Below are 22,145 nucleotides of genomic sequence, written 5' to 3' on the forward strand. Positions count from 1 at the left end.
CAGTTATTCACTATTTTTAAACAGTTTCCAGGGAAACTGGAGAATATGATCATATAAATGAGTTCTCTGAGGCTTAGGAATAAGGGCCGTGCCTTTCACTGGTATGAGGAGGAATAGCTGAGATGATGACTTAACTTTGTTTCATCTTAATATACGTAAGAGAGGTGGTAGAAACAATATGGAAAATCCTTACTAGAATAACTTTGTAGGTACATTACCATTTCTTCACAGTCATGTTTTGAGAAGAGAATGTCACATAATGGTAAGACTGGCTTTAAGCAAAATGTTAATGAAAATTAATCCAGATTAATCTGTTCAGGTTATTTTGACCTCGTATACATTACTGTTCTGAATGTGCCTCTGGCTTTGACTGCTCTGCTGGAAATGGTGCTTGTAGTGCTAAAAGGCTGCTAATGGAATTTTGTCCTGCTTTTCTCCATACTTGAAATAAGTCTTTAGTGAACTTTTACTTTTTATTTTACAGCACGACTCTGTATATCAGATATGTCTAAGGGCAAGGTTAAATGAAATAAAATCATTAAAGAGTAAATAGTTATTGAGGATACACTTTTCGTCATGGGTGTGATGATTGGTAACTACTTACTCATCAGACAAAACAGGTGCTTTGTGAAATATTCCTTCTTTTGTGAAATATTTCTTCTTAAAGGATTCCCCCAGGCAAGGTTTTCAGTTCACTGGTGCTGTTTTGTTAACAGTGTCACCTGAACAGTGAAATTGCACTTAGAGCAACTGCAGTAGTGTACCTTCCAGAAGAAAAGGGTACTCCAATGAAGAATATTTGTGACATAGCACATAATAAGCAAGAAAGAAACTGCAATAGAACTAACATTGCTGCTGAACAGATTCCTGCCTTTCATACCTGGCCTGCTTGGTGATTTTCTCTGTGAAATTTCAGTGTTTTGGTGCTTTTCTTCCTATTTTGTATGAAGTGTATGTTTTATACCGGGAGAATAGGATGTAACTAGAGCTTGGAACCTTGAAGAAATCTCTTTAATGAAAAAATATGGAGTGGATTCCGAAGTTGTGGTGTCAAATTAGATAGTTGTGGGCAAGAAAAGTGCTAGACAGGAGAATATTTCATTCCTGCTTTGTCTGGCTACAGTAAGGGACATCTAGGGGGAATGAATTGAAGTTGTGCAAGCAAATGAAATACAACAGCATGAAAGGACTTTCACCTGTAATGAAACATTTCTGTAAGAAGGATGTGGAAGGCTTGAAAAATTAGGTCAATAAATCTCATGTTTATGGATAAGAATTCTAGTGATGGTTTAAACGTTGAAATGCTGTGTGAATGCATCATTCAGGTATGTAATCTAGGATTTAGCACAATGCTTAATTCTAATTATCTTTTGATAGTCATCTTGTAAAAATCAGTGACTTGTGGCACTTTTTATCAACTGTGATAGTATCCCCTTTGCCCTCCAAAAAGACAGTGAGATAATGGCACTAGTATCAGCAATTATACTAAATCTTTTTTCCAAGTTTTCCATTCATTATTTTCTCTATATCCTGCTGCTAATCCATGGGTAGGATTGCTTCAGATTTTTGAAGCATTGCATTATTAATAATCCTGTAAATAGGTAATTCAGTGTAAGAAATCCAGTGAGCCTTCTCTTGTAGCTGGAGTTGATTAGCAATGCTGAGCCTGCAGTAACTATAAGGAGGTTATATTTTAAATGCCTCATGTCTTTTGTCGAGGTCTTAAATTTAAAACTAAAGCAGTCACCCATCCAGTCAGTGATCATAGTGGAGAAAAAGATGGAGGAGGGCTTTCTCCTTGAGTGCACTCATTGCACTGGCCGGTGCATTAGGGAAATATGTGTTCTCTTCAGGCCCTTTTCATCTGGGGACTTTCTTGGTGGTATGCAATGCTTAAAAGCCATGATGATTTTTAGGGGTGTCTACGTGCTTGTATTGTACATGCACACAGGAGCATGCTTTATTTTGTGGTATTAGTGTGGTTGTGCTTACACACCTGAAATATAAATTGTATATCAAAGCTAAGCAGTACTTCTAAAGCTTGGAGACTTGGAGTATGATTAAACATGTCTTTTACCATGCCAGTCAGTTTAATACCTTTTTACTAGCCTGTTTTTAAAAATAAAGCTGAATTGTTTGATGGTTTGATTGTGACCAAGATATCTATTCCTACAGTTGTGGTCTATTTGTTTATCCAGATGGTAATAGATACTAAAATAATTAACTAATCTTTCTTAAGTATTGCCATAACTTCCTGCCCATATACGTTGTGCTTTGTTTTTTGCTGCAGTAATAGCATGCTATGTTTGTAACAAACAGTGCAAAACATAGTGCTTTGCATGGTGTGAAGGAGAAGGTGACCTTGATGAGATCAGATAAGAATGGATATGGGTTTCTGTTTAGAAATATTCCTCTCCTTGTGTTGTTAAAGCATGAAGTTAGGGCCACATTAATCAAACATACTGTAGTTTTAAATAATGATTTATAACTTGCTGAATTTTCACAACATTAAATAGCAGCTTGGGTTTAGGGATTCTGTTCAAATTACTGTTCATTTAAGCCACGAATTATTTTCAAAACCCATCTAACTGCTTAAAAGAAAATAAATATTAAACTTAATATGTCACATCAGGACCTTGTGAACAGTCTTTCATTTCTCATTAGTACTGTTTCCAGACCAACTCTGTGTGCTGGGTAGGAACTTGAGCCTTCATCTTTTGATAAACAGAATTCAATGCTTCTGTGACTGCTTGGATTTGGAAAGGTTTTACATGGAGATGGAAAGAATGAATCTGCCTCTACAGCTGTTCTCCATGTTGTTGTTTATCCAAGTGTCTTATTTTCTATTTTGTCTTTCATGGATTTCTTTCAGTAGTGCCCACAACTTACTGTGAAAGTCAGCAGTAAAAATGAAAGTTTTGGCACAGGAGTAAGAGTTGGTATCCCCTAGAAAGGATATAAAAAACCTAAATCAATTTGGCTATGTGATGTCTGCAGAAATTAAACACTCAACACTACTCTGAAACTGGGAAATGAGAAACAGGAATTATAATATGTGGGAGTGAAAAACAGATGTTCAGCTGGTGCTTTTAAGCCTTTCAACTAAGTTGCAGTGAAATCATTTTGTCGTGGTTTTTACCTTCAAGGATGTGATCTGAGAAGGAGGTGTTTTCAGACTGTATATTTAGAATCATTGGTGAACCTGTGAAATTTCCAGCTGGGAAATCTTGCTGCCCTACTTATTGTAGTCTTCCTTAGCATAAGACCTTTTTTAATGGAAAAACCTGTTTGCAGGCAGCAACCCAACAGGGAGAGTAAGTCAGTGTCTGTCCCTGATTTGCAGCTCAGTTGCTTGAATTCCAGCAGCTCTTCAAACACTTCTGATTTTAAGACATTCCTCTCATTCCCATCTAAGCAGCCATTAGGTAAAACACCTTTCCTCCTGGAGAAGACTATCCCTCTGGAGAAGACTGTCTCCTTACTGCAAAGGTTTAAGGTTGATCCCAACTGAAACAACTGGAAGCCTTAGCTGGAATTTCGTGTCTTTCGTTAGGAAATTGTATCTGTATAATTGTAAATAGGATCTCAGGTTGGTTTTCAATTTGCTGCTGGCCAGAATTGACATAAACAGTGACAGATTATGTCTCCCACCTGCACTTGGAAATGAAACCCTCTCCTTTCTATGCAGTAACGTTTTTGTTGCCCTCTGGTCTTTTTGGGTACATTGCCAAGGCTGGTGACTTGAATCTTCTAGGAGGCAGTACGTAGTGCAGATAGGAGTGGTATGTAGTGGTCCAAGATGGTGTTGATTCCTTTGTCATCTAGTTTATCTATGAATTTCCCCACTAAAACTTCTCCTTCATCAGCTGAGGTTGAAGAGGTCCTGGTACATCATTTTCTTCTGACTTAAGAAATTGAGTTATCTGGAGAAATGGTTTCTGTGGAGAAGGCACTTGGTAATTCTATAGCGGTAGCTGGAGTTAAATGCATTTTGTTGTTGCTATGAATTTATACTTATGTGACAAATAATGGCCAATCTAACATCCTGTGGTTTTGGTGGTGTGTGCAAGTGTGTATGTGTGTGTTCAGACAGATCTGTTCCTATACATGCTCACGTATGTGTTTGCTTGTAGAATCATTGTGTTCTTCATATATAGCACACATCCTGAGCATTCCTGCTCTGTCTGGGCAAGGCATTTTTAGACACTTAGGAGAACTAATAGTCACATGACACAATCATCCAGTGTTCTGGAATATCTGAATGCAGGCTCAGCTATTTCAGCTCTGCCAATCTGATTGAGTTTTTTGGTAAGATCACTGCCATAGTCTCTTTCTGAGTACATTTGATGTAGGAGGAGGTTTGACCTTAGATTAGAACACAGTTGGCAGTGTGTTAGGTTAAGTATAATCTAATTGACATGGAATGTTTGCACACACTGTTACACCCTGATAAAAGTTTAGTGTTTTATGATTTCTTAATTTCTGTCTCTTTTAGGAGTAGCAGCTGCTTTGAAGTGTGATTCTGGTCTCTGTAGAGATTTAGGTTTTTCTCAAGTTTAAGCATATTCAGAAATAAACACAGTCAGAAGTTTTCATAAGGATTATACTAACCTGCAGTTTCCTCCTTATCCAGTAGCTGTGAGTTTTCACTTTAAACATATGGAATATTCTTAAAGGTGAAGTGAAAAGGAATGCTGCAGTGCTTGCTTGAAATATTTGCTCTGGCCTTCTTTAGCTTTCTCATGTGTGTCAGTCTCTGTGCTCTCCTGTTTTGTGGCTGTCAGAGATGTTGGTTTGACAGGTTCAAGTGTACTGTCCTTGCTTAGCTCTTGTATTCTCATTAGTGTTGATGATTCTGGTAGTAAATGAGCCTTCTGCAGCCTATTGCTATGTCTTGTTCCTTTCCTTGGCTGCTCTTTTTCTCTTAAGCCCTCTACATGTTTTAATCAGTTATTTGTACTAGCCATTCTGTCATTCTTCTGTTGAAAAAGTGTTCTTACCTGAAGAAATACATATTAAGTAATCAAAAGCAAAGAAAAACACTCTAGCAGAAACCTTATATTTTAAAAAAATCAAGACAGTATGAAATGGTTAAGTGTTGAGACACCCTGGTTTTCTCTTCCTCCTCCTCTGTTCAGTTTCTAGCATATGTAAATGGAAAGTAAATGTAGGCAGCATGCACTAAGCTCATTCAAGCTTGCTGCAATACCATCTGCAAATCTATTGGCATTCCACATATTGTAAACTATGATTGGTAAATGCATTCATAGTAAATATCATGTAGGTGATGAGGAAGGACAGGAAAAGCTTTTTTTAGTAGCTATTTAAATGTGTTGGAAGGAGGCTGCATGATTTGCTATTTTTCAATTTGACATGCTTTACAAATGCATTATTTGAGCTGTAGTCTCTATGTGAAGTGTTACATGTACTTCCCCAGCATTTGCCAGGATATGGTAAAATTTTCACAGTTCTGTGTGACCACCTGTCTAGTGAGGGATGTATATTGGATTAGTATTCCTGCTTTTGCCAATATCCTAATTGTTGGGTTTTATGGGTTTTTTTGTTTGTTTTTGTTTTTTGGTTTTTGTTGTAAAACTACTTACCTGTGATACAAGAAAATTGATAAAGAATGATGACTAATGCAGAAATTGTGCTAATGTCATTTTGTTTCCAAATTGTGATTGCTTGTTCACAAAAATTTTCTGCATAGTACTACAGTAGATTGGATTGCAACCAGAGTAAGAGGTAAAAATATAGCTGGATTAACTATAATTAATTATAATTTAGATTCAAATACTTATTTGCAGCATTGGATGGAGAGAAAGTGTGCTAAAATATTCACATGATGCTAATGAAGAAAACCAACCTGGTAAACTGAGTTGATACCTGTTGTTGTGTTGACTCTTAGTCCTTTTGTATACCTGTTTCTTTGAAACCTGATTTAGTCTGAGGGTAATAGTTGAAGTTTGGAAAAACACCCCATTCACAGATGTTGTAATTGATCTCAAGCGAAGTGTCTTGGCTTCTAACATCCCACACTTTGAGAACCAGCTCAGCAGCCTGTGGGGTAATTCCAATGGATGCAGATGTGTAAAGCAAATGTTGAAGTAATGCCGTTAGTGAATTGTTCTTGTCAACTTGCTTGACCATTTCATCCTGGACAACTTGCCTTTTCATGCAACTTGTGATAAGCAGTATTGAAAGATGCAGAGAGGAATAGCATATAATAGCTTACATTTTCACTTGATGTCTTTTCAGGGTTGTTTTTGCAAGTATTTCTTTCACTACTCAGTTGCAGTGTCTGAGGCTTCTTCAGTAATGTTTTGTGTACAAAATAGTTGCATTGCTTTGAGCCAGTAAGATCACCATTCTCATACAGTTGATTTGCAGGGACAAATTAATGTTAAATTTCAGCACTGGTAGCACTGTGTAAGTGACACCAAAAATGTGTCTCTGAGTCTGAAAAGTGTCTGTGGGAAGCACATAGCTGTTTTTTTTCCATTTTGACTACAGGCCCATAACCATATGTTCTGTGGCTCATATTAGGAATACAACAAGGAGTTATTTTGCTTGCAACAAATTCTGCTCAAGTACTGCTGCCAGCTTGGCTGTTAGGTTGACACTGACTCTTTTGCAGTTTTAACCTTGGGACATTTTTTTTTTCTTATCCTAATCTGGGCTTAGCATCAGCCATGCCATTTCACTCATTTTCTTTGTTCTGTGCTTCATTCTGTTTCAAGCAGAGATGTCCACAATGGCAGCAGAGTTCTGCTTACACTACATGCTTAAATCTAAAATGTCTGATAGTTGCAGCAGAAATACTTGATGTTAGTCCCAATAAGAGGTGCCTAAATATTAATGCAGAAAGTAAGTCTATAAAATGTTATATTTAGAGGTCAGAGGGTCAGATACTTAAAGTATCAGAGATATCAGTAGTACAGACCTTTTATAGTCAGCTATACCATATGTCTTTTTATGTGCTTTCAAATACTGTCTGATTGACAGCTGTTTGTATTTAAGTGTGCATTAGTATATAGTAGATTCTTGAATGGCCGCTTCATGTCTAACTCTGAGTAAATCTTAAGTTTCTGTCTATGTTGCATATACTTAATTAGTTTCCATTAACTGCCTTTTCACAGTAGGCTATCAGCAGAATACACTTTACTTTTGGACCAGTGGTTTTATTGTTCTAATAAGTGTCTGACCTGTACTAAAAGCACATGATGCCAGGGTTTAACAAGACGACTGAAGCATCAGTATCAATCAGTTTTATAAGAAGGTAGTGGATTAGGGAATCCTTGTTATGTTGCATGCTGAACATTTGGGATGGGTGGGTTGGAACTGATATGTCAAGTTTTTGACTTGCATCCTGGTGAGAAACAGATAACATTCAGTGTACCTTTAGCTGCCCTTTTCTTTTACTTTGTTTTTCTTTATAAAACACAGTCTTAGGACAAAATTTACTATGGAAATTAATGATTCCTATGACAGTGATTTTGTTACCATTTGCATTCCTGACAAGCTCTGCAAACACTGAAGGTTTAAGTAAAAATGGTAGCTCAAGCATTTGGATTTATCTTGAACCACACGTTTTAAACTGCATTTTATCTTACTGTGTATGACCTTTTTAATAGAGAATGAATTTTAGTGCACTTTGTATACTTGAACAGAGGAAACTTGAGTCAGGTTGCCTGAAGAGTAGCTGTAACTTTCTGACTGGGACTTGCTCTGCCAGGCTTTGCTTAATATAGATGACAATCAGTTTCTAAGCTGTCAACCTAATTTTTCACTAAATGTCTGAGCTTTTTCCAAGCATCCTGCTTTCCAAATGAGCCTGCAAGAAAAAATGATTTTCCAGGTCAGGAATCCCTTCACCTTCATCTTGAATTTATGAAGATTCTGTATGGGCAGATAAAGGTCATCATGGAGCTGCCTGGTTGGCTGTCAGCATGGCTACCCAGTTCTTTGTAGTCCTCATTCAAATTCTTATGGGCTTACTTCAACAGGTGAAATGCTGACTTGCTGGACTACAGTTGAATTACTTCAGATTATATTTTATAAGCATTTCTTCTTTTTTTTTTTTTTACCTCCCGTATTTAATGAACTGCATTAAATAGTTGTATTAACTGTTTGTTGTGATAAATGGATCAAAACCTACTGTGTAGCAAATCTGTTTCTGGAGACTTGTCTATTCCAGCTAATTGTGGATGTTGATGAAATGATCAACATGGATTTATCTTGGAGGGTTTCAGTAGCTAAGTGGATTTTATTTTATTCAGTGGTTCAGTTTTCATAATGAATGAAGAAGGTTATTTATAGAGCTTTATAGAGCATACCATTAGTTGCATTCAGGCTCCCTAAGGTAGTTAATCAAGTGGAGTACGAATAAAGTAACTGTTGACTGCTGTTCTCCTTAGAGAACGTGAAAAGAAAGTGCCAGAGCAGCATCAGGTGATGTTCAGGGTAGAATGTAGAAGGAAAGCAGCAGTGGAATCTTTGTGATTTACCATGACACTTTTATCTGCAATTTATCAATACTGTTTTAGAAGAAAAAGAGCCTTGATTTTCTATTGAATGGGTAGAATATATTGCTGTAAAAACTAGTAACATTCTAAACTCTGCTTAGACATGTGACTTGGGAAAAAAAATATAGAGTAATATTTAGACCACAGTAGGTGAACCCAAGAAGTCATATCTTAGCACTGTCATTTAATGACTGAAATATGAACTATTAAGTGGTTTATTACATCCTACTTTGGGTTGGTTGCCAAGAGTGGCAGGCATTGTTCAGGACTGGGTAGTGGCTTTGAATTCTTCTGGTTAAAAAAAGCCCTGAAAGTGAATGTGCTTGAAGGTTGTAAATGTAGACATAAGCTTAAAAATTATAGTTCAGAACACAATAACGTTTCACAGTTGAAATAAGGATGAATTTATAGAACTATGTAATGGGCTGAAAAGCCCACGTGGTCATTCAACCTATCGCTATTATTAGTATGATTTAGAATCTGTGGATGAAGTGCTTCAAATACTCAATCCATAGCTTTGGAAAATCAGTTTTGTATCAATTTACCTCTTCCACAGAAAACAAAATATTTTTAATCTTTCATTTTAATTCTTAGGTTATAATTTACATCTGTACTCCTAGATTACCAGAAATCAGAAAATATATTTGAAGGTGTGTAAGTATATATCCCATATAAGGAGCAGCTCTTGTGATGGGCCAAGATTATAAGCAGTTCTCTTTGCTTTAAGGGAAAAAAAAGGAAAAAACCTCTCCCAACAACAAACTTCTTAAAAAGAAACAAACAAAACCCAACAGCAACAACAACAAAAAAACCACAATATAAAATATACACAACACCACAGCAAGCCAAAATTTCTTCACTGTCTCAGACATGTAGTATATATTTACTACTATCCCTCCAAGAAGTCTCTGCAAAGGTTTTATCTCTACAACATAACACTTTATTTGGGGAGGAACCTAGTAAAAGGATGTTAATTCTCTTCTTCATGAACTGGTGTGTCCTGTTTTCAGCCTTCTCCTTCAGTGTTCTTGCAAAATAAGAACAAAAGCCTGGGAGGCTTCTTCAAAGATCTTAGTTATTGACTGCCATATTGGAAGCTGCTTCTCCTGAGGCAAATGATTCCTGTGTTACAGCCAGTTCCATTCAAGTTCATTGCTTCTGTTATCTAGAAACTGTTTCAGCTCTGTTTGAAATAGGGACATTTCTCCTCTATTGCCTTGTAATTCATGCAAGTTAAGTTTGCTAATGTGCCTTTAGACTTAAAAAGCAAACTGCCATTGAATTGCTAATAAGCTGATTGTCCTATAAACAATTCTTAATTAGACTCAAATATTTTGGTCTCTTATATAAATCTCCTTGAGTGTACTTCTTTGCTGGATTCTTAATAAAATAGATGGTGTTCCTCTGTGACTCCAGTGTGTGAACTGAGAACAGGATGATTAATGCTTACTAACAATTAAAGCCTACTTTGACAGTAGCTTTTGGAAGGTTGCCCTAATTCACCTTTATTTTACTCTTTTTTTTTTTTTTTTTTTTTTTCTCCCCAAGGGCTTTGTTTTTAAGGTTCAGTACTGCACACTACATATAGATGCTGTGAATTTTTCTTTATGCTTGAATATTTTAGCTAAACCTGTTGTCAGGCTGCATGGGGTGTGTATACAGGCACTGTGGTTGAGTAGGGCTTTTCCTGGGGCATGAGGGTATGCAAGAGGGCCTGCATTTGAATTTTCTGTCCACGTTTACAAACAGAATAAACCCTGTTTTAGGTTGTATGGTGTTTAAGTTCATCTTACAACTGATGGAAGGAAGGAAGGATTATACTTTTTTTGGTTGCTTGTTCAAACTTTGAGACTTCTGATGAGCCACCCCAGATAGCACGGGGTGTCTGGGTTTGTCAGGCTCCTTTCAGACTCCCTGTAGCTGATATCTTTGTGCTCATTGCCCATTTAGAACATAAGCTTTTGATCTGTTAGTTTACTGGTTTTGCCTTCATCTTTGAACTAACAAGAGGGAAATTGATTTTTTTTTTCCTTTCTGACTACCAGAAGAGAACATACTGCTCCCTTCCAAACTTATTGACAAGACACAATTTCCAATTCAGTGTTTACAAGTGGTGATAATTGCACCTCAATAAGAGAGGCACCTCTCTACACTGTTCTCAGTGGAATGACCACTGATGACATCCTCAGTATCTGGTCCATCAAGGAGCTGGTGTTAAAGGCCTTGCTATGACATGCAGACCCATATTTCAGGCATGCAACATATAGTTGGGTTCCAGCTCCTATAGTGTTCTGGTGGAGAGTAAGCCTAGTCTTCTAGGAAAGCATTTTAATAGTACCTTGAAGTTAATCTAGTATGAAAATGTGTAGCTTTGCTTATATGGGCGTGTACATATGCAGTTTTTTAGACTGTGACCTAGATTTACATTTGCTAAAGCCTGAATGATCCAGTTAAGAAATATTGCCAAGGAGACAGACCTCTACTAAATCATAGCAGAGCTTTGCTGTTATCTGTAGCGCTGGCAGTGGGAACATTCCTTGAACTGAGTGGGCAGAGTCCATATTTGACATTGTCAGTGTTAACTGTTCTGCAGTTGCTTAGTTTAAAAATGCAAGTATTTTGGGGTTGTGTTTTATTTCAAAGATTCTATTGGCAAGGGTGTGAAATGGAAGTCCTGTAATATGTTTGTGTCCTCATAGCAGAGATAATATAGAGGTGAGATTTTGCATTTTCTGTTTGCTTATCACTGTAGTTAACATCACAGCCCATCAGTTGTCGGTTAGCACAGACATTAGTGTAGGAATAGTACAAATTAAGCCCTTTCCTTTGTTAGATCATGTTATCATATCTAGCATTTCATATTGGTAGTGAGTGGTCTTGGAAGTACTAAAATCTGAAGTAATGTGATTTGCTTGAAAGGCAGATGGATAGGCTGCCACAAAAATATGGGGGAGGATGACATCTTAGAGCCAGAGCTGTTCCTAAATATTATCAGCAAGGAAATTACTTGTCTGTTGTCTGTGTCTTGGATGAGGGATGCAGTCACTGAGCTCAGTGCATCAGTGCACTGATGAAATGTAAATGTTGGTTCTTTCCTATTCCTTAAAGTGATGTTGCCAGACAGTAATGAATATCTGGGCTGTAAAAAGATGCACAAATGGAGTTTAAGTTCTTGTTTAACTATTGCAATTTCTCCCACTCAAATTGTCATCATCATCATCAGTCCATAGAACCTCATGTCCTCTTATGTAAAATACAGGCATGAATTTATGCAGGAAGCATTTGGGGATCCTAGTACATTCTATATTTATGCAGAAAGGACTTCAATTTTGAAGAGCTCTTGGAGGTCACTATGGAAAGTCTGATGATGGAAGAGTGGCTTGCAATGTTATGACAGCAATAGAAGACAAATAGAAGAATATCACAAAATAAAACAAAACAAAAAGCACCTGTAGCTTCCTGTTTCTGCAGACAAATTCTGTCAAATTCCGTGAAGATTCTGAAATAGAACTGAAATGAAAAATAACTCATTCTGGAAGCTCTGGGTAGCTGCACAACAGGATAGAAACATCTTGAACAGAACCATGGCACGGTATCGCACACATTAGAATCTTCAGAAAGGAAAAGTTGCATACTAAGAAAATCCTGATTTTGTTGTTATTGTAAACTGTGAAATAACAGCTAAGCTAAATGGTTTAATGAAAAGGTGTGATTAGAGGAAAATAATTTTCTGTCAGTAGTCAATGATGTTGGCTGCATCCCAAATAAGTGTATTATTTTCTTGTTGGTTTAGCAGTTTGTGCGGACTGCAAATCTAGGACAGAATTCTCCTCTATCCCCCCCCCAAAAATACCCAAATATATAAGGAGAATAAAGACTGGAGGCTTTAAGTTGGAAACCAGAAACAATTAAGTACAGATTTTACTAACAGATTTTACTACAGATTTTACTATATATCTATATCTATCTAAACACACAACCTGATAGCAGGTGGAGAGCTGGGGGTAATAAACAGGAAAGCAGGAAGCAGGAGGAAAAAGAGGGAGGAGCTGCTGGCTTTCTCATCTTTTATATAATATGGCAGGAAATGGGAGGGACTATATGCTTCCCTTTGCATTCTACCCCTCTCAGTCTGAAAAGCCCTCCTTTAGTTCCCCCTGTTCAAACCGTGATCACCATTCTGACATACCTCAATTAACAAATAAATTTGACGATATATCAACCTCTAAGCAGAAATACACAAACTTTTGGAAGATGGATTTCCAGTATACTGAGATAAATATGTGATTTGATGGTTTCTAGCTTGATGATGTTAATGAGACTACATAGAACTTAATTTGAAGGCATCTAATTCTACTAAAGTAATTTTTTTAAAGGAAAAATGGACTGCATTAATAAAACTACACATGGAAAATTGTAAGCAATAATGCCAATGTTTATTTTTCAGATACTTTACTAGGAACTTGCAGTTAACTTGGCACCATGGTAGCTCTTTCTTTGAAGATCTGTGTCCGCCAGTGCAATGTAGTGAAGACAATGCAGTTTGAACCCTCCACTGCAGTGTATGATGCCTGTAGAGTTATTCGTGAGCGGGTGCCAGAGGCTCAAACAGGGCAAGGTGAGTTCCTGTGTTTGTCTTTAGTCAAATCATTGATTTAATTGAAAATTAAGATGGACCCATGGGTTCTTCTTTTTTAGACTGTTCTGTTTCTTACATTTATATTTCAGATTGGAGGTTTTGTTTTTTTTTATTTAAATCATAAGGCTCTGGAGTGAAAGGCAGAAAGTGCCAACAGATTTTCAAGTGACAGAAGGTAGCTGCATTGTTTTTCTCCTTTCTGTCCTGACAGAGGTTTTTCTACAAAGGATGTTTGGTTTTTTTTTTGTGGAACATTTACTTCTTAAATAAATTGGTTTTTTGCCTGAAGAATGATTTTTTACCTGCTTGGAGAGTAATTTTTGATACTATCTTGTTAAAGCAATGTTTGTGGCAGTGCTTCCTAAGAAATCCTTAACAGGTTGTTGAGACTTACTTTGTGTCTCAGCAAAGGAACATGAATTACAAATGAATGTTTTTACTTCTCCAAAATGTTCAAAAGGAAACGTTTGAACCTGGTAATTAATTAAGAGCATCATCATGCTGTGAATACCATATTCATAGTGCTGCTACATGTTAATCAAATTGAGCTGTTTCTGTACCTATTAGGTGAATGCAGACTGTCAAATATTCCTCATTTAGATGAAAGCTGTAGTTAAAATGTAGTCAAAGTTGTCAAAAAATTCAGTGGTACTGGAAAATGCTTCTCTTTTGCAGAAATCCTAGATGTAGAGCTTTGATTTTTCAGATGTAGGCTGTACATTTCTACCATACTCATTTCTAAAGTCGGTGATTTTGAACAGCTGTTGAATTCAGAGAAGCTCAGGAAAAGATCTGAACATCATGAACCTCACAGAAGAGCCTAGGAGTTTTCCTCATATTATACAGGAGGGCTTTTCTTTCTAGATGATTGCTGTGCAGTTATGAATTTGAAACAACTTTACAGAGTTGAGTGGTGACTTTATGAAGTGGCTTTATGAGGTTGTTGGTGAAATACAGTTCCTGGCATATCTTTTCCCCTTCTTTGTGGCTGCTGAAATTTGTGCATTTGCCCATTAGCTCAGAGGACTCAGAGTGATGCCATACAGACTGATCAAGCTGTTGCTGCTCAGCAGAGTATGTAATTGTCCTGCATTAATTGCATGCTGGCAAAAGAGAGATGAGGATGTTAATGTGCAAGTTGCATAGACACCAGTATTTCATTCCTAGGGTTGTCCCCCAGAAAAGAGCACAATAGCAGCCTGTGCTTCCTTGGTAAATCCATGCTCTGTGCAAGGCACTTCGGGTGCTTCTGAAGGTCACAACCTATTTGTTGGCACAAATTCTAAAATTTTACATAACTTATTCTCTACTGAAGATGTGTCAAACATCTCTGTAGCTACGGATCACTTGGCTTTTCAGAAGAATTTTTAATTAAAGTTGGCGGAAAGAATTTTTAAGGATTCTTGCTTCAAAACTGTGTATTTATAGGCTAGTTATACTTTGAGTATTTAAGTCTAAGGTCATTTATATACTCGCATGACTAACAGTATGTTTAATGTAAATACTTTAAAATGTACATTGTGGCTACTCATGACATTTAAAGATGAAACAATACCCAAAACTGGAATCTATTTTTCCTTGACTTAGTGTTCACACAAGGTTGGAACACCTGGCTGAAAGTAGCCTAAGGTTCCATCCCTGGAGGGAGCTTTTGCCAAAGGCTATCTGCATGCTCTTCATCAGCTTGTATGAAAAAGCTGTGAGCTTAAGCTGTAGAGCTGCAATGATAGAAGACTTAGGTGATGAACAGTAGTTTGCACTGTTTATGGTAGTGAAATGCACTCTGTATCAGTTCTTCATCCTGATGTTGATCAAGAAGAGATTCTTTACATGGACCTTTACCTGACAGTCATGGTCCTTCATTTTGTATACCTGTGGTTTAGTCTGTGAAGCCTAAGCCTAGATTGTTTATTCTATGACAATGAGAATTTTACTATTTAGTTGTGATTCTGAAAGAATCAATAGTAAGTTATTAGCTTGCAATAGATGCAGGTTTTTCCTGAGATACGCTCAGGGTTGACAGTGAACTCTTTTTTGTAAAATGGAAGAATACTATGGTTAAGCTCAAACTGCTTGTGGTTTTGGCTAGTCAGTTCCAAAGCATGACATATGAGCATTTAAAAAAGGATATCTTGAAGGGAAGTAATTACAAATATAATAGAAATTAAAGATTATGTGTGATATGTTCTTTCTTACTGAAGCTTTTGTTCAAGTTGTCTTAAAAGCCTCATCTGAATGGCTATCTGCTGCTAAGATAAATGAATTTTTATAAAGTAGTTTTTCTTTAGCACAGAAAAAACATTTTATCTAAGTTTATGAAGAATGGAAGGAAAGTATAATGGAAGCTTAACCCTGAAGATGAAGAACTGGCTAAACCGATGTTTTCTTTATTAGATTTAATAGTCTTCAATGAGATTTTTGTCTCTTTTGTTTCACAGCCTCTGATTATGGGTTATTCCTATCAGATGAAGATCCTCGAAAAGGTATATGGCTGGAGGCTGGAAGAACGCTGGATTATTACATGCTGAGAAATGGGGTATGGTGCTAGTCTGTTGCTTCTTTAATCAACATGTTACAAGAAAACTTTTTCCCAGATAGCAAGAAGAATGTTCAGTGTTTGGAGGGGTAGGAGGATCTTGAGGCTGTTCTCAAATTCTTTCCCTTGCTGCACTACAGTAGTGTTTTCCTGCATCTGGTTGTGGCCATGACCTACTGTGGCCAATAGTGTCTTCGTTGAATGATGAACAGAAAGATAAAAAATAAGTTTTGTAATAAGATGTGTGTTTGAGGTGGTCTTGCATCATACTGTAGGTTTCTCACATACTACAGAAGATGAGGTTATATTATCCACATTATCACATGTCTGCAAAAGTCACTGCTGTCCTTTTTAAATGCTTAACTGGTTTTTGCAGCATAAGGGGTCTTGGACCTATCTATATTGGATCTATCTGTCTTGCCAGCTAGGACAAGCCCTCAAAAAATGACACTGGCAGAACCAATCGTGTTCATTGTATTTGTTACATGAGGAAGTTTGTTGATACTGCTGATACTTTGCTGATAGAAAAGGAAAAATCCAGCTTGGACTGTGGGAAGGGAAATCTGTTAAAGGAATCAAAGTTAGTGGGTTGGCTTCTGCTGGCTTCCAAAAGCATTTAGGAACAGTCTTGTTTACTTCCTAGGATATATTGGAGTACAAAAAGAAACAAAGACCTCAGAAAATACGTATGTTGGATGGTTCAGTTAAAACAGTCATGGTGGATGATTCTAAAACAGTCGGTGAATTGCTCGTTACCATTTGCAGCAGGATAGGTAAGATTTTGGGACCCACATGGTTAAGAATTGTTTTTTTGGCTATATTTTTATTTTGCTTTTTAGGATGTTATGTGTATTACTGGTTAGAAATTGGCACATGTTAAAAAAAGTATTTAAATTGATTATCAGTTAACATTTACCAAACATTTTTTGAAATCTGCTCTCCAGGTTTCATGAATATTGGTAGAGAAAATTGGTTCTCTGTGTTCTTAAACTTCAGTATTTAGCAGTTAAAGGCACAAATTTATGTTAAAATAAGCTAATAACTTTTTATTATATTTTACATTTTGCAGAGGGTTTTCTGCATGTAGTAGAGAATTAGAGTTAAACTTATACTTAATTTTAATGGATAAAAGTTAAATACTGTTATATTGAAGTATATATGAACTTAGGGCTCAGTTGTTATCAGTAAGACCTGATGCACAGTGCAATATCACTTGTGAAATGATATAGGTAAGCTACCTAGAGAAGCTGGCCAAAAATGCTGGTTATAGTCTGTATTTAGAAAGACATTTTGGTTAACCAGTTAGTAGTTAATGATAAACAAGCATGCAATGTGGATGAGTTTAGATCATTTTCAACCCTTTCTAAGTTCTCATTTAGAATTAAAATGGCCTTAATTTGATTTAAGTTCATCTACTTGGAAAGTGAATTAAGCTACATTTAAATTAAGCCATTTCTATTTCATTTGGGTGCTTCTGTTCTGGATTCTAATGTGCAGTAACTAATTTAATTGAAAAATTAGTTTAACTTATTTTAATAAATGTGGACAGGTAGGTGAGCATAGAATTTTCTTTCCCGTATAACATGAATATGCATTCCCAAACAGTGGAGAAAACAAGTGGGACAAAGAAAGGAAAGCAACTGAGGACATGTGCCAAGTGTCATGAATTGATTTTTCAATCTGATTGATGTAAAATTCATAGGAAGAGTTGAGTTTTAAAACTGTAAGATATAAATTAATGTCTTTCATTGCCATCTATTCCATTGCTACGTTTCTTTCATGCATCATAGGCAAGCTGAAATTACTCAGTTCTGAGGAAGCAATTGCAAGCATCCGTGAAAGGAAATTTACGAAGGGGTGTCTCTGTTCTGGAGTTTACTGCTGGTTTAAATTCTGTCCTTGTGTTAAACTGGTGGCTTCTCTTGGTAGATAACAAAAAAACACTGAATGTCTTTCAGAAAGTGGCAAATGCAGCATGTGACAAAGGAATGATGTGTTTGAAGGATGATGCCAGGTATTGGAGAGGTGTCTTGAATGCAGACGTTGTAGATTATTCTTGGGATCTCCTTCCCCATACCGAGATTTTAGCATTTCATTTGGAATATCTTTACTATGCTTGAAATAAACCATTAGTGCTTTAATATATGGAAAAGAATATTTTACATGTTCTGAAATATATTATATTTTTATTGTTACAAACACTGCATTTATTTATAATTCCAGGAATAACAAATTATGAGGAATATTCCTTAATCCAGGAAACCATTGAAGAGAAGAAAGAGGAGAGTACAGGGACGCTTAAGAAAGACAGAACATTGTTGCGTGATGAAAGAAAAATGGAAAAACTGAAGGCTAAGCTTCATACAGATGATGATTGTGAGTAGCATATTCCAGGATAATTCTTCAATTAATAACTTAACGTGGTGTTGTGCAAAAAAGCCATGCAGGGATGCACCTTTAGGTTCTCTAGTGTCTCACTTGATTCCAACCTCTATTTTGCATCCTTTCATATGCAATGTTGTCTATTACTGAGTATTTTTATAACTAGGTAAATTGACAAATTGTTGCCTCTGGCAACCCTAGTCTTTTGAGGTGTTTTCTTGTTAGTTTTTTGTTAGGGGAGGTCTAAGTATGAAGGGTCATTTCTGTAATTACCATTTCTTTCCCTAGTTGAATTTTGATATTTGAATATTGATGCCTACTGAAAACCATCAAAAGGTACTTTTGTCTTTGAAACTCTAAAGTCATAAGTGTAAGTGGAGTTTGCCAAAGAATGAAAACAGTGTTTGATTTCTCTTATGTGTAAAGTCATGAGAACAATTTTTTCTGTTCTATGTTAAGGCACTAAGATTAACTGACTGGCAGGTAAATGTTTTAAAATGGCATTCAGGGAAAAGGAAAGAAAACACTGCAGTTGTGGGGGTTTTTTGGGGGAAAACATGGTAAACTTTTAAGTAATATTGCAATGAAGCTTTTAAGATGTTAATTTAATAATAAAACTTCCCCTATAGTTGTTTCTTCAACGTTAATGGTGTTTTATGCTGTAGTAAACTTGACAGTGCTGTTTTTGAATTCTCATTTGTAGCAGCCTTCAGCACTGAATAGAAACAGAAATGAAAGCAACATGTTTTCAGGGTTTCACCCTCCAGTGGAAATGGTGATTATCACATGATTTTCACAGCAGCTGTTAGCACTGGCAACACTGCAAATTTAACCATGTGCATGTCTGTGGTTCTGTTGCAGTGAATTGGCTGGATCACAGCCGAACATTTCGAGAACAAGGAGTCGATGAAAATGAAACACTACTGTTGAGACGAAAGTTCTTTTACTCAGACCAGAATGTAGATTCAAGAGATCCTGTTCAGCTTAATTTGCTTTATGTTCAGGTACAGTATGTGTACCAGAAATATGGGTTCTACCTTGTCTGAGGTTACCTGTGTAGTTTAATAAGAAAAACTTTGTTGCTGACATACACCATCTTATAGAATTCCACTTCTGGATGTGCTCCAATTTTACTTTTCTGTCTGTCCTCCAAGAACTTGTGATAGTACAGAGGCTTTGCTGATTCTTTTTAATCAAATGCTTTCAACCCAATTATGGACACTCAGTCAGAAATCCAATGACTTTTTTACATCCTTATCCTGGTTTTTTTAAAATTCTTGAATGTCTCTAGTCTTTTAAGTTGCTCTCTTCAGTTCTTCTCCCCATTCTTCTCCTATAGGTGATGCTTTCTCTGTAATATGCAATCTCAGGTCAGTCTTGCAACCAGCTTTCTGCTTATCTCTTTCCTGCCTGATCAGAGAGCTGCTTCTGCACTCCCTTTCCAATCTTCAACCCAGACAGCACACACAGCAGGCAGGTATCCTGTTTGAAATGGACCATATCATGTAACATGGTGAGAGCCCACCTAAGCAGGTTGCCCAGACTGGTGGAAGTACTATACATATCTTAGCAAAGCTGAGAGTGTTATGCAGAAGATAATATTTAACTGCAGGCTCCAGTGCTATTTCCTTTGACACAGTCTGGAAAAAAAAGATGACTTAAGCTCCTTGTTAATATTTTTCATACCTGCATCTGATTCCAATGGGCTTGCTCTAAATTCTCTTTTAAATCTGAGGCAAAATAAACATGGTATTGCTTTTATAAGCCTGCATCACGTTTTTCAAGTATTTTAGGAGACCATCACACTAACATTATGTATACATATACATTGTATTTATATGTATGTATGGCAGGAAATGCCTGTCAAGTCCTTTTTGTTGATAAAAGTTGTAACAATCGTGATTTCAATGTCTCTGTAGATGTTGATCTCTCAGGTTGGACTTGATGATCTTAAAGGTCTTTTCCAACCAGAAGGATTCTGTGATATTTACCTGATCTAGCTGGCCTCTTGTTTATTTTGTTAGTCATAAACACATCCAGAATGGAATAATGGAGACGTACAGACACAAAAGTGTGTTGCTGTTCAAGGTTTCAAGGAATTTGCGATGTCACAGTTACTTTGGTTGTCCCTGATGTGTCTTTGCTTACCTCCTATAGGCTCGTGATGACATTTTGAATGGTTCCCATCCTGTCTCCTTTGAGAAGGCCTGTGAGTTTGGAGGCTTTCAAGCACAGATCCAGTTTGGACCTCATGTAGAACACAAACACAAACCTGGATTTTTAGAGTAAACATTTCTACCTTCTAAATTTGGGTGACATCAGGTGTAACTAATGTTGAGTTGTCACAGACTAGATGCGCTGTAGTAGTCTGAGCAGAGGTAATAACATACAGCGTTTCCTGTTGCAATCATGGTGTGAAAGGAGCCTAACTGCCACCCTGGCTGATGAAGGGACCTTTGACAGGGGCTTATTAGGCAGCACAGAACACCAACCCTCCCAGGTGCCAGTTAAGTATGGAGCTGGGAGAATGGTGATTTTATTCTTCCTCTGAAGCTGACTTCTTCCTGCATTTAGCAATGCCATCTGTAATGTAAGAATGCATGAGTAGATATCACAGAGATTTGATTTACTAGGGGAGTACACAAATGGAAGGATGTTTTAGCATTTGAATAAGGTTAATACTGCTTTGTGTACAAGTCAAATTTCCCACAATTTGTAGTGACATTAGTAATCTGTTAAGATTCACCCTCTCATGGCATTTCATGACTGAGGACCTAGAATTGTCCTGTTGCTGATGGGGATAGGAGTCCTTATGAGTGACCCATCCTTTAGCCTTTATTGCTTTCTACAGGGTAAGTTGAGTTTCTCTGAACTTTGTCTCCTGTCTTCCTACTGATTTTGATCTTCTGATTGGTTTGGCTCTAGTAGAGTTAACAGAGGGTTATAGCTTGAGGAATGGAGTTGAATGCAGGAAGGGTAAAAGAAAGCTATTTACTTTAATGTGATGCACAAAAACATGGGTGCATATTTGGTGGCTGTCCTGTTCAGCTCTGAGTGCTGACTCTTATACTTTTTGAACTTTAGTGTGGGGTTTCCTGTATCTGAGGGCATCACTTCAAAATGGTGGCTTGTTTTGGAACATGCAATGCTGCAGCACTCATGAAAGACACCACTTCTGAAAGATTTTCCTGAAACAGCTGTTCAGTTATGCAGACAAACCACATCAACAAACATCCTTCAGTTCCTATTAGTAATCACCTCTTCTTTGTACTGTCTGTTTGTGTGCTCACATAAAAACCAGCATGTAATATAATAGTATTAGTATTTCATAGTATTATTTCGAAACTACATAGCTTGGTTTGTCATGTCTGCAACGTTGTTTATGTAGAGAGATCTTTTATATCCTTTTTTGTTATTGATAGATGATTTTTGGCAGAGATGAAGATTAGTGCTTGCATCTTGTTAACATTTGGGTATTGTGTTTTGGAATTTTCTTGAAGCTCATGCCAAACTAAAATGTGTAAGCTCTTAAACTATCAAATTGCAAATAGTCCTTCATGCCCCTCATCATACAGCTGAAGTTTTGCATTACGCCTACAGAGGTGTACACTGTGTTGAATCTGCTGAGAGAAAAACGAATAAAGAACTCTTAGTATTTATATGCAGACAGGAAAGGAGCAGCTACAACTGCCCACTTCTCCTCTTTGTTTCCAAGAACACTTGGTGAACAATAACTCAGGCCTTTAATCCAGCTTGTTTCACTTTAACATCTCAAATTGTCTTTTCTAGGAACAGAGATTAAAACTCTAAGAAATAATATATTTCAGTTGTTCTTGCAAACTTAGTTGCACAAGCTGCCATATAAAGTGGAACTACTGTTTGTTGCATAAGGAAAATAACATGATGATAGGTAGTATTAAAATAATTCCAGTCTGTTTACAGCTAGCATTTCACCCTTTAAGTTGGGATTATTACTGCCTAATGACTGAAAAACAGTAGGTGATAGAAGTAAAAACCATTTGACTAACTTCCAGCTTATATGTGCAAGAGTAATGGTGTTGAT

At 36.8% G+C, this 22,145-nt stretch overlaps 1 protein-coding gene across 3 annotated transcripts in view; it reads left to right on the top strand.

Moving 5' to 3' along the window:
* TLN2 (talin 2) overlaps positions 1-22,145 on the top strand; it is a 154,137-nt gene that overhangs the window by 43,460 nt on the left and 88,532 nt on the right. For all 3 annotated transcript variants that reach the window (XM_030456686.1, XM_030456687.1, XM_030456688.1), the window contains 6 exons: positions 12,973-13,143; positions 15,603-15,700; positions 16,344-16,473; positions 17,924-18,076; positions 18,944-19,086; positions 20,240-20,367. In XM_030456686.1, the coding sequence (XP_030312546.1) occupies positions 13,008-13,143; positions 15,603-15,700; positions 16,344-16,473; positions 17,924-18,076; positions 18,944-19,086; positions 20,240-20,367 (788 nt within the window). In that variant the 5' untranslated portion in view covers positions 12,973-13,007. The remainder of the gene's footprint in view (positions 1-12,972; positions 13,144-15,602; positions 15,701-16,343; positions 16,474-17,923; positions 18,077-18,943; positions 19,087-20,239; positions 20,368-22,145) is intronic.

The sequence above is a fragment of the Calypte anna genome, chromosome 10, assembly GCF_003957555.1.
Source record: "Calypte anna isolate BGI_N300 chromosome 10, bCalAnn1_v1.p, whole genome shotgun sequence".
Taxonomy (NCBI): Eukaryota; Metazoa; Chordata; class Aves; order Apodiformes; family Trochilidae; genus Calypte; species Calypte anna.